The following is an 18573-nucleotide window of genomic DNA, read 5'->3' as shown; positions in this document are numbered from 1 at the left end:
GGATTATTGCTAAAAATTACATGCAGTGGGTAGCTGAGTTTGGAGATCCACAGACTGGGGCACAACAAAAAATAGACTGATGGCAACAATTCACTGTTCCTTGAGATCACGCAGATGAATTTGCAAGAGCCAAATGCAACATGTATGGCACTTCAACATCCAACCAACACATTGAAAGCTGGTGGTCTTACTTTCAGAAACAAAAATTTGTGGCTTGTATTACAGTTTTTTACAATCGCTTTGACAGTTTTTTCAATACCTTAAACAAGTTTTCTTAACTCTTAACGCACCAACACACTTATCACACACAATTGACAAAACTGTTAGTTTAATGCTCAAAATCACACATTGTAAACTAAACTTAACATTAATTGTCATTACACAAAAATACACTAAACATGAGCATGTATATCAAACACTAACCCACATTCTCTTTTCACAGGAACATTTAGTCAATCATAGCACAATGTCATAAAAAACACTAACACATGGAAATACAGAAACTGCACTCATTTATGCAGGTATGTGTCAGGTCTCACAGTATATGGATTATAGATTGTGTTTGCAATGCAGTTTCTTTTGAAGCCTATCTACATTTTTGTTTTGTTGGGTTTTGTAAATGCATGCATTTTGTTTCTTTTGCTGCATAAATTCAGAACAAAAAATGAATGACCCATCTTAGAGTCGTTTTATAAAATGTACTGTTACGGTATTGAAAAAAAGACAGAAACATAATTGCTGCAGTAAAGGCTTCATTTGCAACAGGACATTACTGCAAGAAATATGCAATATTGCTTCCATTTACAGTATTACCCTAGCTCTGGCTCTTCACTGAGCACCACCACACATTCTAACTCCTCTCCCTTGCCCCACTCCTCTCCCTTGGCCTGGCTGATACTTGTCTTTGTAGGGCTGTTTTGGCATCCCCTTTGTCACTGGTCATCCAGACACTTGTCTGGGACAGTTGTGGATTTAATTCAATGCTAAAATGACAATCACACCTTAATGACCCACCTCTGGATAGGTGATCTCAACAGTTGAAGAGAAAGGTGGACAGAGGAAGACATTAAAAGCTGTGTTCTTGTAATTATCGTTCTAAACAGCTTTTAATGTCATGTTTGATAAGCTTTTGTTTCTTATTTCATGTATTACATTCTAGTATTAATTTGAATACTGTAACATGTACAAGTACAGGGTTTACAGACTTTGTGCCTGCAGCTGACCATCATGGGTTTAACATATTCTCTTGTCTTGCAAGGGCACCACTTGATCTACTGCAGCCTTGATTAATGATCCAATTTTAATTTGTATGCATTAGACAACTTTTCAGTCATATGACCGGTGTCCCCATTTTAGTCAGGCTTGGGTGTATATAGGAAGAAGGTTTACATCACCTTGAGTTCTGTTTACGATACAGCTCCGGTGGGTTAAGCGCCGAGTCTTTATTGTGAATACCTTTGTTAACCATTGCTCTGAAGGTATGTTTTGTATTTGATGATATTTCATTATCATTGTATTGATTATCTTACTATTTAGATAATAAACTATTAATGTGTGCATTTTGAAGTTACTTGTTCTCCTTGAAACGTATCTATCAAGCTACGGCGGTGAAAACTTTAATGTAGTCTGGTTGATGCGGCTAACTGATTATAAACATTGGAGTAGGTTTTAACTTAATTCCCGTTCCTTGGCTCGCCAGCGAGCCAGCAACGCTGCGCCCCCTCCCTCAGTGAGAACGCACTCAACTAAAACAAATATTTTTTTTAGACGGCTAAACATATGATACCTCGTTGGAAAAGCTATGATTCTTGTGCTTCCATTGAAATAAACCAATTCAAGCTCAATTCGCAACAGCAAGTACCGTCAACGTCTTTGTCCGGTGACCGTTCCTTCAACAATGCCAAAGAAAAAAGTTTGACTTACCTACGATTACTTCGGAATGTTCCAGGTATGCACACAACTCATCAAAACCTCATCTGCTTACATTCCCAAAGGTCCAAACTATCAAACCATGTTGAGTAGTTGTCCAAACAATGAATTATATCCACACATAGCCACGATCTTGTTGCTTCATTCTTCCTTCGTCAACATTTTTTCTCCCAGTGTCTCACAAACAGTCGCTCATAGGAGGAGATGTGAGTAGAGTACAAACACGGGGATAGTCTTAAAATGGCTGCTACACTCTAACCTTTTGATTGAAACCTTGTTCGACCCAATAGGAGCTTCCATGCCCCGGTGACAGCCCTCTAAAGCCAACTAGGTCTGTGCGTGCCGCCCCCCCCCCCCCCGCCCCCTCTACACATTTTTTTCTAACTGGCTTCGACTGGCTCTGAAATGAGCTAGTTATCCCTGTAGCTTAGAGCTCGCTGTAAATGGCGATACCCCATATGCTAGGTGTTCAAAATAAGCCTTCAAAATAAAAGTCGCTTGTGTTCTATGAGTGCCAATCCTGGGAATCAGATAAAGCACTCCAATGAGTTCATGCTTCAGTTTTTGTGTTTCAGTAATACTAATGAGGGATGTAGCTGTTATATATGATAGTACCACCTTTCATTATAGATAACAATTATACCTTTTTATACTAAGAATTTGACCTTGGTTACAAGGGTCATTCTGGAGTCTCCAAAAGAAAATGCCTGGATGTACTCTTATAAAAACATCTGTCAAATCTGAATATATTGTGGTATTATGTTTGACTTTTGATTTGAATTGGGTAAGGCTTCAACCTGTGGTCCAATGCTGTCTTCCAGCTAATACCTACCACCTCTAGGCCTCTTCAGGCCTCTGTTTTCAACACAAAATCTAGGTGGAAATAGAAACTTTCACTTTCCTTGTGTTCAAGCTTCTATTACTCAACACCAGTAGGACTGACAGGGGTCCTGACAACAAAAAACATAACTTCAGAGTGTCAGCTTTCAAAAGAGTCAATTTACATGCATGCACTCCAAATGGTTCAAGAACAGCATTCAATTTACTTTGGGTATGCTGTTTAGGTGTTTTTGGGAACATTTAACAGGATCCAAAAGAGGTTAACAAGGCCAAGGACTCTCACTGACTTTAAACCACAAGCTGCACAATGACACCCTGCACATTGCAATTTGCACTTTTGTATCGTTCTCTTGCATCTGTTTTTTTAGGTTAGATTGTAAATTATGACTACTTATATTTTATTTTAGTCCCCTTAGTATTAGCTAGACCCCCCTTAGTATTAGCTAGACTTTGCTCCTTTTGTATAGTTAGTCCACATATTTAAGTTTCAATATTCCTATATGTTTAATGTATGCACCTCCCTGCCAAAGTAAATTCCTTGTTTGTGCATTCATGGCGAATAAAATCCCTTCTGATTTTGATGTTTCCCTGATCCAGCTCACTTGATTCTAATGAATGGTCGTTATAACAACCCATTTAATTGAATCAGGGGTGTTGGGAGCAGGGAAACATATAAAACATGCAGGACAGAGGCCCCTCGAGGACCGGATTTGGACACCCCCTGCTTTACAGTCTTTGTGATATCTCCTCTGGTTCCACTGGACTGAAAAGTTCATTAATGGTTTGGTCCTGCATATATGATGTGGTCAAAGTGGAAAAAGGATCAGGAAAGGTGTCAAATGATGCCATTGCCTCATTCCGGAGATGCTCAAAGTTGCCTGAAGAGTCATGCCTGTCAAGGACATCTCTTACTCTTTCACTCAGTGTTTCGACTACAGTCTGTTGAAACTGTTGTACTTCTGCCACAATGTTGTTGACATTCCTCTGTAAAGGAAAGAGAGGGCCAAACATAAAATTAAAGCTAATACTCAAGACAACTAAACAGTTAAATAACTTGATGAAGAAACCAAGGGAACTGCAGTCTCCTCAGAATTATTCTGACAAGAGTGTCAGCTAAATGCAATAAACGTACCCGAGAAAGACAGCATCTTTCACGAACATCCACTGTAAAGGCAGCAGCACGTCTGGACAATTCTTGTTAGTTAAAAAATTCAGCTCATTAAAAACTGTGGTTGTATATAAAAATAGGTTATACATTTCTGATAACTACAGACATGATACAGATACTGCAGTTCATAAATACACATTTTTGTTAATTTAGTTCCAATTAATCTCAGTTAGGCAACGGTCTCCCTTTCCATTGTTAGACGGTGGACAACTCACACACATAATCTTAAAAAATCACAAGTAAATAGGCTGGGTATTTTTTTTATACTTAGTTTAATAGTATTTCCATTTTCTCTGATGAGTAATAGAGCATGGATGTGGCCTCGATCTTGGTTGCACATTCCTGCATTCTCATTATGGCAATGGTCATCTTGCATTAAGGTCACCTCAGGCTCAAAGCAATTTGAATCTTGCATGATGGTGGCTTCACTGGAATCCTCGATGTCATGGCTGGTGGGTGTCATACAGTTTGAAAAAATCGGTATGTCGAACCTCTCACCTCCACAAGAGCCTGGCCTAAATGCCATGCTTTCCCTGGACGGACGGCCATTAGCCAAGTACGTTGCGTGCCTGCATTTGATGTGATAATAGAACAAATTGTACACTCGATACTCTTCTTTGCAGCCATCAATTCCACAAATTGCACGAAAATTCACCTTACGTCTATGTGTCGTGTTAATATGGCTTAAGAGTACTTTCAGAGTATATGCAATGAATACAGTGCAAATGACACAGCGCCAAGCAGCCATTTTTTCGCGATGTCAAATCTGTACTTATGGGTTGTGTGTGTGAAGTTTCAGTAGGTGCTGTTTTGCGCGTTAGACTGTCCCATACCAAAAAGTGGAAGGGGGGGGGTTACAAATGGATTTCCCTGCAAGGTATTTAACTGAAACGAACACTTAACTACGGTCATTTAAGTTAATATTTATCTTTATGCACTTAAGACACACCAATATCCGCCCCCCTCCCGTGCTTACTACAATGATTTGATGCACTCTCTATTCAGACCTACTTGGATTCCCCCACTGGCAACATTGTTCGTAAAGCCTTGTTTGTTCTTTTGATGAAGTGGCAGAGAAGAACATTGAAAGACGGAGCAGAACAACACATTATTTCCTTTCTTAAAGCTTTAGACCAGGGGTTTTCAAAGTGTAAGACAGTGAGCCTCCCTTGAGAGAACATCAAGTCACCGGGGCCTCCCCCATTTTAACGGGGTCATATAATTATTTTTATAGGGTATTTCACACTGTTCTTCAAGGTCTCCAAATAGGGTATGTAACATTGGTTGGGCTGAAAATGTCCCGGCTGCTGTTCTATGCGCCCTAATGCACCCTGTGAAATAGCCCTTGAATAAAACGAGAGGGTTTCTTCTTTCCATGGTATGCTCATGAATATATAGATGAGCTGCGCGCTGATTGGTTGGTTTACAACGAGTGAAGCTGCGGATCAAAGCGCAACATGGCCAACAGTAGGCCTACTCACTGAAACATCGAAGTTGGAGACTTGAAATAAAAACGTATAAATAAACCTATTGTGTCTGCACAACACTGTTTTCAACAGACTGACTAGACATTATTTGAAATGATAACGTTAGTTGTTTCCACTTCTGTTGTCGAGCAAACGGGATCAACATAGGCAGTGCCCACCACGCGCATTGTGCGTAGGGCACAAAGTGCTGAGGGGGCACCAAAAATAGCCTAATGAAAAATCATCATAGTCATAATAATTATAAAACGCCTACATATATTATTTTAGTATAGAAATATTAAGCTCTTTTTAGGCATGTATATCACAAAACAGCCAGAACAAGAGATATATTTAATTGCTCAAGAAAGTGACGAGGGTGCCCCCCCCCCCAAAAAAACACTCAACTTCCCACGCTCCCCGTGGGTGCTCTTCCAGTGGTCATCAGTGGTCTGTTGGATTGCGCCTGACGAGGTTTGACAGTAGGCAAAAAGTCAACTATTTGGAAAATGGCCTCGAAAAGACAACAGGAGTAAGGAGCAGAGAAAAGACAAAATAAACTGTGAGATGATGCCCATGCATCACTTGCAGGTAAGTCCGTTTAATCCTTCTTAAATACGGGAACTGTGCTGCTAATGTAATGCTACACTTCGAACTAGCTGACGTTATTGCTAATGTTAGCAAACTCAAATAGGCCTGTTATAACTGAGTGAATGAGATTTTACTCTTAAACATGATATATGCATTTTACAAGTAACTGACGCCAGCTAGCTGTTACTTTACATTATATTAGGCTTTTATATAAGACATATCAAATAGTTTATAAATAGCCCCTAAGAAATAAAGGTGGAGAGCACCTTGACTGCATGCTTTTAGTTTTGAATGTTTATAATTGTTTTCGGTATAAGAAGAAGAAGAAGAATTTTTTGTCTCTTTCTATACTGATCCTTTTTCTTCGTATTTCTAAATTAATGCAGGGTCAAATTGTGAGATATTTAGGCTACAAGGAAGAGCACGTGGCCAAGGTAAATACAGTATAGCAACCAAACTATCGTGATTAGATATGGATATTAATTTCATTAATAATAAGAACACTGTGTTAAAAAAAAATAGTTGCAAAGGGTTTGAAAAAGTTTATTTTGAACACAAGTCCTAATACATTTAGCCTACATTTAGTCATTTATGAGCCACTACTCTCTTACGCTCAGATTCTCTTTATACGATCTCTCATTTTAATACAAATCAATAGGCTAATATGATTGATAATTAATTAGCCTACACGTCTATGCTATTTGTACATGTTTCTGAAGTAAAAAAAAAAACGAACAAAAAGAACATTTATCTCATATCTATCACTTTAACGGAGAACATGTTAATGTTCCACCTCTAGGCTGGCTCTCTCTATAGGATAGGCTAATGGGAGCAGTGAGTCTGCGTCTTCGCTGCACACAGCCGGTGGATGCGGGGCTGTAGTGACGAAAGGAACAAGCGCATGTCGCCCTCGACCTGCAGCCTCGACCGGTACTTGGTTTTGATCATGGTCAAGGCAGAAAACCCGCACTCACACAAGTAAGTGGACGTGAATGGGATAAGTACTTGCATAGCCTTTATGGAAAGTGACGGGAACTCTGTCTCCACAGACAGCCAAAAGTGTGCAAGCGACACTTCACGGATCTTCTGTTGCAACTCCATGTTAGAGCTCAGGTCAAGTAGGGCCTCCTCCTCTTGGATGCTTAATCCATCACAGAGCTCTGCTGGGAAGATGAATGGATTTCTAACCCATTGATTCCCCTTGGTGTCCTCTCCAAAATATTCCCGAAACTGCTCGCGCAACCCCTTCAAATGCACAGTGGCAACCTGCTGCACAGAGGCAACGGCCAGTCCTGCCTTCTCCAAAACGTACTCCAAGGTTGGAAACATTTCCACTGAGCCCTGTTCCACGCGAGCACACCACAGGTCCAGCTTTTTCCTGAATGCAGAGACTTTATCATGTACCAAAAAGACATGGCACTCCTTTCCCTGCAGAGAAGTGTTGAGCACATTTATCTTTTCAAAGATATCCGACAAATAGGCCAACCTTGCCACCCAGTTCATGTCCTCCATGTGTTTCACCAATGGAGAGTTGATTTCGGTGAGAAATAGGAGGACTTCCTCACGCAAGTCACACAGGCGGGTGAGGACCTTGCCCCGGGACAACCAGCGGACTTCGGAGTGCAGGAGTAGTTGGCGAAAGTGTGCGCCCATCTCATCGCAAAGGATGGAAAACAGACGCGCATTCAGGGCGCGGGATTTGATCAAGTTGACTATTTTGACTGCCTCACCCAGGACCGCACGCACCTCCTCGGGCATCTTCTTGGCCGCTAAGGCCTGTCGATGGATGATGCAGTGACTCCAAACAGCAGCGGGAGCAACATCTTGCACCCGTTTCACCAGACCACTGTGGCGACCCGTCATTGCCCTTGCCCCGTCGCTACATATACCACAGCACCGCTTCCAATCAATGGTGTTATTCTCAATGAAATCATTCAAGGCCTTGAATAATTCTTCTGCCGTGGTGTGAGCTGTCAGAGAATGACAAAACAGAAACTCCTCCTGGACGTTGAGCTCTCTGATGTAGCGCACGTAAGTCATCAACTGTGCGCAGTTAGCAACATTGGTGGACTCGTCAATTTGAATGGAGAAGTAAGGACTCTCACGAATACCGTCCAGCACCTGCTCCTTCACATCCAATGCCATGTCAGAGATACGGCGCTGGACAGTGTTGTCAGACAAGGGGATGACATTCAACTTGGCCGCAGCAGCTTCTCCCATCATCACCGAGCACATATCCTTTGCAGCAGGTAGGAGTAAGGTTTCGCCGATGCTGTGGGGCTTACCCGCCTTTGCAATACGTAATGCTACCAGATATGATGCCTCAGTTGCCTTGCTATTGGTGGTGCTGAATGTTTCGACTGTCTTCTTCTGTTTGTTCAGTTCCTTTAACTTATTTGAAAAAAACTCCAGCTTATTTTGAAAAAAACACCAAACCTTTGTGCTTCGTTTCCAGATGCCTGCGGAGTTTGCAGGGTCTCATGCTATCATTAGCCAGAACCTCTTTGCAAACCACACATTGTGGTTTTTGAATATCGGCTGGCCCTATCCAAGAAAATCCCAACTTTAAATATTCCTCATCATATTTCCTGCGCTTTCTGCTGGGTTCAGACATTTTTTTATCGGTTAAGTTGCTGTCACTGCTAGCTAAAAATGTTTCGTGTCAAGTATATGTCAGGACTGAGAGATTGATTAAATGACATTAAAATATGTATATATATTTGTGTATTCTATTCCATACATCTACAAAATGATTATTTTCCAGAAAGCTATTTTTTTTTATTTTATATAATTTTAAAAATATATATTTGCCGCCTCCCCTGAAACGCATTGGCGCGCCTCCCCTGAAACTCTCTGGCGCCCCCCAGGGGAGGCGCGCCTCACACTTTGAAAACCCCTGCTTTAGACGATTATTTCCATTGGTCTTAAAGGTTTAGAATGAACCACCGTGTTTGTTAGTCCAAGTATGTTTAAAGATGAACATGGCACAATCAGTTTTACCTTAGCCAATGTTAGTTTATGCTAACTAGCTGCTAGCACTAGCTCATGCAATTTTCTTGGAAATACCCTTGCCCCCAGAAAGCATACAAGTAGCTAGATACAGTAAAATGCGTTTTAGGAATATATTATGAAGATTACTTGTATAAATAGAAATAGGTATATGGTGAAGGACATGCAAGTATACTTTCACTCTCTTGCAACCTTGTGCATACGTCAGATTTCGCGCTTTCCCGACCGTTTCTCTTTGCACCATTTCACCTCAGCGCTGCCTGCCAGGATCGTGACTTTTGTTCTGTAACTGTAAACTATCTGCAGTCATCCAATTTAATTGCTAGTAATCTCTGTGCGTACTTATGTTTTACTTGTGCAGTTAATACCATACTTCACTGTTTGGAATAATCAAATCCAGTAAATCCGTCATGATTGCAAACATTTTCGTCTAGTTTGATAGCTAAGTCTCACATGGTCGATGCTTCAGCTAGGGTGGCTAATTTGCGGCTGGCGTCAATGAAATAGGAACATTGAGTATGTTGCCTCAGCTAAAGATTCGTAGCAAGAAATGTTCAACTTATACATACAAATTTGTAGGTTTTTGCCAGCTCCAAATTTAGGTTGAACTATTAGCTAACTCTGCTGTGGGTCAGCACAAATACTATTTTTATAGTTAAGTATTAACATTGGAGTGAACTACTGTTGCACAGTAAACCTGTACTAAAAAGAGACACTCAGTGTTCCTGTGCATACAGAGGAGACAATCACTGCAAAAGAGCTGCAGTTCCGGTGCAGACAGGAGAACCTAGCAGAACACCATCTCTGTAGAACTCCATCCAGTCCAGAACCCAGGTTCCTGAAGTCTCGACTCTTACGATACTCCAACGATGCGATGTTAATATACCTCTCTGATCTAATGAGTCTTGCTAACTGTCGTGACCTCTCAGGTGGGCTATGGCTGCGTTAAAGAGCTGGAGAGCTGGTTGTTCTGCTATGTTCTCCTGTCTCTGCACAGGAACTGCAGATCTTTTGCAGTGATCGTTAATGAACCTAATGATGCATCATGGTCAGAATTATGATGGCCCATGCTACACCCCTTCACCAGGTATACAGTACATAGGTATATCTATATCAATATAGATGGTACTACATTGTAAAAAAATCTTGATCTTCCCATGGCACATTGTTAAGTTTATAGTCATGAATGACAACAAAATTGCTATAGTTTATATAATTTTTACCTCAACAATTTAGCAGGGATCCTTAAAGTATAGTCACTTTATAGTCATAATCACTGGTAATTATAAATTATATTTTAAGGTCTTTGCCTTACAATGGAAGTCAATTCCAGGTTGATGGTAAAAAATATAAACAACATGGGAAGTCCAAAAGTTAAATTGTTAAATTTAATAGTGAATTTAATACTTGTTATAATTATTAAAAAGTTATAACGAGTGTTGTCTTTGTTCTTGCTTTGACTTTTAATTTAGAAAATCCAAAGCACGTTTGTGTGGTAAAATCACTGTTACCAAAATCAAATTTGCAGTAATTTGCAGTGTTATTTAAATTGTAAAAATACAGTAAATTACTGGCTACTAGTTGCATTACTTTTACAGTAAAAACACATACAAATACAGACAAGACCTACTTAACTTAAATATTTTGATTGATTTATCGATTGCAATTATACTTATGATTATTATAATTTTTAATCAAATATTAATCAGGGCTCAACATTAAAAGATTTTGGCACTGGCCCCACGGGCCAGTGGGTTTGAAACTTACTGGCCCCAAGACCATTTTTACTGCCCCCCCCCTCAAAGTTGTAATTTATCATTGTTACAACAATATAAAAAGAACAAAAATGAAATCACATTTCTAGTGATAAGAAAAAGGTAATAGTCAGCAAAACAATTGACTTTTAACCTCAAACGTGACATGCTCTCTTCAGTGCTGACAGCCATCTCTCTGCACAACTGAAACCTCTGGTCCCTCAATGCTATTATATAAAAGCTTCCATAGCGTTTCATCTAGGGCTGCTGCGATTCGTCGATGACGTCGACGCTGAAAATGCGTCGACATCAATATTTAAAATCGAGGCATCTTTTAAAACAATTTTTTTGTCATAAAAAATACAAAAAACGTTTCAATTCATTATAACAAGTGTTCTTCTTCAATATCACATCGTAATTGGTGCTTGCATGACGTCAGTCGTTGTTGGCTCAAGTCATTGGTCGGCTCCAGTCAACGCTCAAATATCATGGCAGATGCAGAGTCCGACTTGGTTCCGAAACCTGAGTCCTCAAATACCCGGGGCTTCAAAAGTATGGGAATACTTCGACTTAACGCTATCACCAAACAATAAGGTGGTTTGTACACTGTGCAAAGTTTCAATGGCTTACCACAGCAGCACTTGCGCTATGCACAAGCACCTGAAAAGAAAACATACAAGCGCAATAAAGGCAAAACCACCGTTGTTTGGTGTTGTCTATTCATATTTATAAGGGATAGCCTTTTTAATCTATGTTGTCATTGTAGCTGCTAAATACACGCATTATTAAAGCTATAAAGTTGTCTGCCTGCTACCTTAGAGTTTCCATTGAATAAATGTTTAGGTAGGTTAGAATCGGGGTTTATTCTACGTTGATCGATAAGATGGCTCTCTAGGTTAGCTCTTGCTATTTACTTGTTAACCATAACCATGACGCTTTGCTAGGACAATGGAGGCGTATGAAGTGATTTAAAGACGTTAGCCCTACTCCGGCTCTAGAGTGTGGTAAATGTAGACTACCTGATTCTTAGATAATTGGCGAATATCGCTATCTAATCATTACCGAACTGGCATAAGCACCAGCCCAGAACCAGCACCTTGGAATTTTTGGTTTAAAAGGGGTGTGTGTTCGTGTATGTTGGGATATGTTATGTACCTTATCTAAATATTTTAATTAACGTTGGAGTTGATAGTTTAAACCTACAGTTTTGTAAAAAAAAAAAAATATATATATTTTTTTTTTTCTTTTTAAATGGATGACCGAGCTTCTCACCCTATCTCTAAGGGAGAGCCCGGACACCCTGCGGAGAAAGCTCATTTCGGCCGCTTGTATTCGCGATCTCGTTCTTTCGGTCACTACCCATAGTTTGTGACCATAGGTGAGGGTAGGAACGTAGATCGACTGGTAAATAGAGAGCTTCGCCTTTCGACTCAGCTCCTTCTTCACCACGACAGACCAATGCAGAGCCCGCATCACTGCGGACGCCGCACCGATCCGCCTGTCGACCTCGCGCTCCATTCTTCCCTCACTCGTGAACAAGACCCCGAGATACTTGAACTTCTCGGCCTGGGTTCAGGATCTCCTCCCCGGAGATGGCACTCCACCCTTTTCCGGTCGATTACCATGGCCTCAGATTTGGAGGTGCTGATTCACATCTCAGCCGCTTCACATTCGGTTGCGCTCCAGTGAGAGCTGAAGGTCACGACCCGATGAATATCAGCTAATAATGGACTCCGCTGCGCGTCGGATGGTTCACGCCTCCGCATCGTCCATTATGTAAGGGATAATGTATAGAACGCCCCGACGCAAAGTGGAGTGTAGCTTCGCTCTGAAGGGGCTTATTTTCCCGATAATGACTGGCGTTCTATACATAATCCCGCTTATTACACGGCTACTTGCCAACAAAATTACTTAACACAGTGTGTATTTTTACAATTTATTGGTTACCATTTGTAGTGTTGATCTGCAGAGAAATAGTTCGCCAAAGACGTTGAACTTCATAGACGTTGAACATTCTTAAGGCTTCAAATCAGCTGACGTCGCCAAGCAACGGAGTACGCTGGGGTTGAAAAAAATAATTGACCGCAGAACGTTGCAAAACCCCATTCAAGTAAATGGAGCTTTCTTTTTAGATATCCCCTACACTGTAGGGGATATCCTTTTGTGCACAAAAGGGAGACCATTCAACTACTAAGTAGTGCTGTTACCGACTTCACAATCTGGAGTTTGAATATTGAATGGTCAGGAAAAGTCAAATATCCACAATGTTTTTTAGGGTTCCTCCGTCAGGAGAACCCTATTGTAATTGTTGGTATTATTAGGATTCCTCCATCAGGAGGAAACCTATCGTTATTAGGATTCCTCCGTAAGGAGGAAACCTATTGTTATTGTTAGGATTCCTCCGTAAGGAGGAAACCTATTGTTATTGTTAGTTTTATTCTTTTTTTTATTTTTGGGTGTGCTTTGCCTTCGGCAAGGGCACAACCATTGTTATCTCACATATATATTATTATTTATTTATTTTCCCACCCCTAAAACTTTGTCAATATTTGGACTACATAGGCAACCTAGGTGTCAAAAGTTTCGTCTTGGTAGCGATTGAGTTGCTTGTATCGGGATTTACGTTCCGTTGCACGGTTTAGTAGAAATTACGTTTTTTTGACGAAAAGTGAAGCTAACGGTGGCTAACTTGCTAGCCACAGTCACTGACGCCACTAACGTCACTAACGTCCCAGTCACTGACGCCACTAACGTCACGAGAACTCGCGTGACTATCTCTAGCAGAACATTAGTTTAGCAGCTCGTTAACTTCTGGGAGATGGCTTGGCTTAGGCTAACTTCTTTACAGCAAGGCAGCTGCAGAAACGCCACAAACAAAGAGGCCTGGGTGATAACTATTTGCTAATTTTACTTTGTGATATGAAACACAATTGTGATGTGTAATGTACAATATAAGGTAATATTATTAAGGAAGTACATCTACTTTCGGAAACGGTAGTCTACAATTTCACTGAAGCATTCGCATCATGACATTAGCCTCTGTTGCCCGGGCAACACATACTGCGGTCTATGATTCATCTGTTTCCAATCGTTAAAATAAACATTCCTCACAAATACATTTTCGTTGTAGGATTTATTATGACATTAGATTACAACTCAACGATTTGTTGGTGAAATTATCATTACCTGTGGTTTTAAACCAGTGTAGCTCACTGCAACGCTGTACTGTAGCATAGTCTCTCAAAGAACGCTAGTAGCGTTAGCTAAAAAAAACATCTCCACAGCTGTTAACAGCTCATAGGATGTCAAACGGCGGCTCATGTTCGGCACTACCCCTTACTTCAAAAGTATTTCAATAGGTGAACCTATCTGACTAGTGACTACTAACCTGAACTCCATTGCCACAGCCTAAACTTTGTCAATCTGTTCATGAAAATAATTCATTTCAGCCTAGACCGTACAACGGAAGTAACGTTAAATCGAATTAAACCAACGCAATCGCTACCAAAACAGTAGTACAGTAGTAGTAGCCTACAATTTACCAGGGCAGCTTCTCCACACAGCAGGTCTATATTGCATTTTGCCTTGTTACTGACAATGATCGCTACCACTGACATTTTTATGAATGAGGGATTTCCCCCTAACTAAATGTCAAGTTTATTCACGTTTTTGGGGGCATATTTTCAGTTAGCAGATGGTACTATTTTAATCGCGATTCCATCTGAGATAGCTACTGCTGGTAACGTCGTTGTTAAAATAAGCTTCAAAGGGGGTTCTTTATTAATGAATGCAATATGAGTAGGCTAAATGCCTGAAAATATCACGAGAAGGGAAAAACTTGCAATGACATTTAAGTCATAGAGATTAGGTCAATTTTTACACCGGTCTGCCAAATGTTTTCGTTTTCCATTGTGATATGAAACACGTTTGTGAAATGTAGCTAGCTAGCTAAATATGATAGCTCTATAGCTACTACTCTGATATTATTAGAGCTAAGCTAGTAGATCTACTTTCGGAAACAGTGGTCTGCTATTTCACAGAGGAGTTAGCTCTAGCTGTTACCCCAGCACATTTGCTACTATCTGCAGTGTTACCAAGTGTTAGACCTAGCTACAGCTAACTTGCTACCTTGTTAGTCTTCCGTTCCAGACCTCTTCTGGGAGGGACTGTACAAATCGTCCAGCCACCAAAAAATCTAGCTAGTCTAGTCAACTTTGTTGTCTTTGGTAGAATACAAAGTGATTATTTAAAGTCAAGTAGCTAAGTGAAATGTTCGGTTTACACATAACAACAGACCAGGATGGTTTACAAAGATGCCTTTTCCATTCATACGTCTGAGCTTGCTTTTAAATAACAGAAAACATTAATATATGGAGTTTAGATGGTTTTATGAATCAATAAATCCTACACCCAGGTTGGGACCCACCACTTGAGAAACACGGTCCTACACATAATTAGACTAACTGTAATATTGACGTCCCATAGCCTACAATTGACCCTTTAAATATAGCAAAGATGGGTGTTGATTTTTTAATCCTTAATGTATTGTGTAAAATTAGCTACATTATGCTGATGTCTTTCTAACCCGGTGCAACAGGTGCCCTGAGAGGATTAAGGAGTTGAAGAAGCAGATGCTGTGTCTTCCTCTTGTTGGGCAACCAACAAGTTGTTTATCTGATTACAATTTAATAAGTTACCTAGCGCTGCATCTTCATGAGCTACATTTGGCCTCCTTCTCTTCCAACCAACCAGTATCACCTCTGTTCCATCTGAGTGATGCATGTAATTTTTACAAACGTATTATCAAGGGAACACAATGGTCAGAACTGCAGTCATACACTTAAATGCTTTTTTAAATGTGTAAACACCAGAAGACTATGGGCAGCTGGGGCAGCCGCAAGCACACCCTCACAATTTCCCCAGAAATTGTATGCTCTCTAGTTTGTATTCTTGTACCATGGAAGTCAATGGCAGCCCCTAGAACCATATGGTTCTTTTTGTGAAATTTGGCACACTCACTAAGGACAGTCACTTCTGCAGTAACACCAAGTTTCATGTCTCCCATTAGACCACTCTAGCGCCACTAACGGGTCAAAGTTGGACTTGTGTTTACACATGTAACTTTTGAACTGTATGACCGATTTTCAAAAATGAAGTGCCATTGGATTCCCTGGATCAAGCGGAGTTCAACGCACACCATGGCGTCGATTTCCGGTTATATATATTTTCCGCTATTTCCGGTTTTATAAAAAACCTTTGAAAGCCTACTCCTCCTACAATTTTATTTCAATCTTCCCCAGAATTGGCATCCATCATCTTCAGAGCGACCCTCACTCAGGCATTACTTTTATATTGGATTTTCAAAACCGTTTGTCCGCTACAGCCAATCAAAATCGGTAACAAAGCAACCAAACAGGAAATTGGATCAAATCTCGGCAAATCTTTGAGATGTCAACACCAAACTTGGTATGATGACTCGGAACTCTATTCTGAGGATGTCCACATAATTTGGTGTCATGTGATCACTGGGCGTGGCCGCCGGACGCAAAAATGTGTTTTGGCCAACAACTATTGATTTGTTTTCCTTTATTGAGGGATTACTTTGTCTCATGATATCTTGGGAATCCCGTGTGTGACTCATAATAATTTGTGATAATAGCCGAATTGATGCGGCCGCCATTTTGAATTAATTGAAAAACATTTTTTCTCTACTCCTCCTACAAATGTTGTCCAATCTTCACCAAATTTAGAGAGATTATCTTCAGACCAAGCCTCACAAAAGCTATCACATGGTTTTCTGATTTTCGAAACCGTTTTTCCGGTACAGGCAATCAAAATTTGCCGGTAAGCCAGCAAACAGGATGTTGGGTTGTATCTCAGCAGATCTTTGATGGATTCACACCAAACTTGCTGCGTGTACTCGATACCCTCTGGTTCGCAATTTTTGGAGGAATCCGCCATTACTGCTTGCAGTTATATTTATTATTATTCTTGTAATTTATCTCATGAACACATTGGTAAAAAGTTTTGAAATTTGGCATATTGATACAACGTGCCACAACTACGGCCCAAACACAGACTGGCCCACATCAGACCATAGGGGGCGCCACAGGTGCCCAAATGTCCACTTTTCAGAGTGGTTGCATTTTCACCCCATTGCTCCAATTCTTCTGAAACTTGGTGTGCATGCCTCATCTTTCATGAGGAACAAAAAAGCCTCAAGGACCCATAAGGTCCGCCATGATGGATTTTTTGGGGGGGAATTTGGTACATATATGTATCATTAACGTATTGAAAAATGTTACTTAAGGCAATTAAATCAAGTACAAAATGGCTGAAAGGGGTGTATTTATGTAAATTTCCACATTAACTCAATATGTTTGTGTCACTAAATCAAATGTCATTTTCAATGATGGTTTTTCAAACCTAATAGGCTTTAAGGTGACATCACTCTGACGTACCATAACATTTTCACCTTGATATGTCAAAATAGGAATGAATTACAGCTGTTTGAGCTTGGAACAAATCTGACAATGCTCATCATTGAAGAAACAGCTTTTTTTGTACAGTAACTGTACAATATGACAATACTCAGCACTGAGAATAGCTCAACGAGCTGGAACGGTGACCTGCAAAGTATAAGGTCGTTGGTTTGAATCCAGCCACACTGAGTCTGTCTTAAATTTGAGTACATGTTTAGTTAAACAGGATGACATCGTTCTGAAGTACCATGCGCAATTTCACCTTGATATAACAAAAGATCATTGAATTACAGCTGTTTAAACTTTGGCCGAATCGAACAAGCCATGCTACAGGAGATACATTTATTTATTTTTTTGACAGAAACTGATCAGAAGTTTTCAGCCTTCAGGGTAGCTCAATGGGTTGAAATGTTGTCCTGCAAAGCGCAAGGTCACAGGTTCGAATCCAGGCTCTTTATTTTGGCCTGTCATAATTTTGATTACTTGTTTAGTTAAACAGGCAGACATCATTCTGAAATACCATGTGCAATTTCATGCAATTTAACCTTGAAATGTCAACCGTTTCTTAACCTTTGTCCCAAAGCTGACAAAAAACGAATACTCATATCACGCAGTCGGAGCACTGCTAGACAATCAGCGTCAGATCTCTTGGGTACCCAGCATGCAGTGCGGCATGTCCAAAAACTGTGGAAAATAGTTTGGTTACAACAGCCTTGCGAGGGATTTAAGTTGTTGTGTTCGTTCAATTAGATGTTTGTAATGTTATTGTTGGTTAGTTAATATAATCTTGTTGGTCACTGTGATTGTGTATGTTGTGTAGTGTAATGGGAGCAGAGAGTCGGCAGCTAAACCGTTACAGGCTATTATGGCAAGGAGCTGAATATAAACGCTGCTCTAGTTGCCCACATGACTTTAGTTAGTTGTGCATTGACTGAGAGTCTGGAATTGTTTTTGGCCAAACATGAAGTCGTTTTGCTCTCTTGTTGTCCAAGTCTCGATCTTCTGCAGTGTGCATGTTTACAATATTTTGCCATTTTGCGGAGGAACCCGCATCGCTGCTTGCAGCTATATTTTATATTTGTTTTTATTGCTTCTGTCTCTCATTGAAGGATGAAGTTGTATGGAGGTTTAGATGGAGTGATATGGAGGGGGGATGGAGTGATATGGAGGGGGGATTGTCATTGTTTGAAAATCGCTCAAAATAAACAATGTATATCTTGTATCTGCCATGAAAGTCAACCCTGTGTCTTGCCTCTCTAACATTACACATTTGTGGTTGAGATTGAGTGACTGCAAAAGCCATAGTAAACAGAATACAATATAAGTTCACTTTTCCA

At 40.3% G+C, this 18573-nt stretch overlaps 1 protein-coding gene across 1 annotated transcript; it reads right to left on the bottom strand.

Moving 5' to 3' along the window:
- Positions 1 to 6813: 6813 nt before the first annotated feature.
- On the bottom strand, positions 6814 to 7854 carry LOC146221006 (zinc finger BED domain-containing protein 5-like). Its single transcript, XM_084692279.1, has one exon. The coding sequence runs from the start codon at positions 7852 to 7854 to the stop codon at positions 6814 to 6816; it is 1041 nt and encodes a 346-aa protein (XP_084548405.1).
- Between the last annotated feature and the right edge of the window lie 10719 nt (positions 7855 to 18573).

This window comes from Hypomesus nipponensis, chromosome 26 (genome assembly GCF_054491055.1).
Source record: "Hypomesus nipponensis isolate SF chromosome 26, ASM5449105v1, whole genome shotgun sequence".
Classification (NCBI taxonomy): domain Eukaryota; kingdom Metazoa; phylum Chordata; class Actinopteri; order Osmeriformes; family Osmeridae; genus Hypomesus; species Hypomesus nipponensis.
This window is presented reverse-complemented; position numbering and strand designations above follow the sequence as displayed.

Bases quoted from the DNA above. Each gene is read 5' to 3' on its own strand.
- LOC146221006 (XM_084692279.1), bottom strand. From the start codon at position 7,854: ATGACGGGTCGCCACAGTGGTCTGGTGAAACGGGTGCAAGATGTTGCT.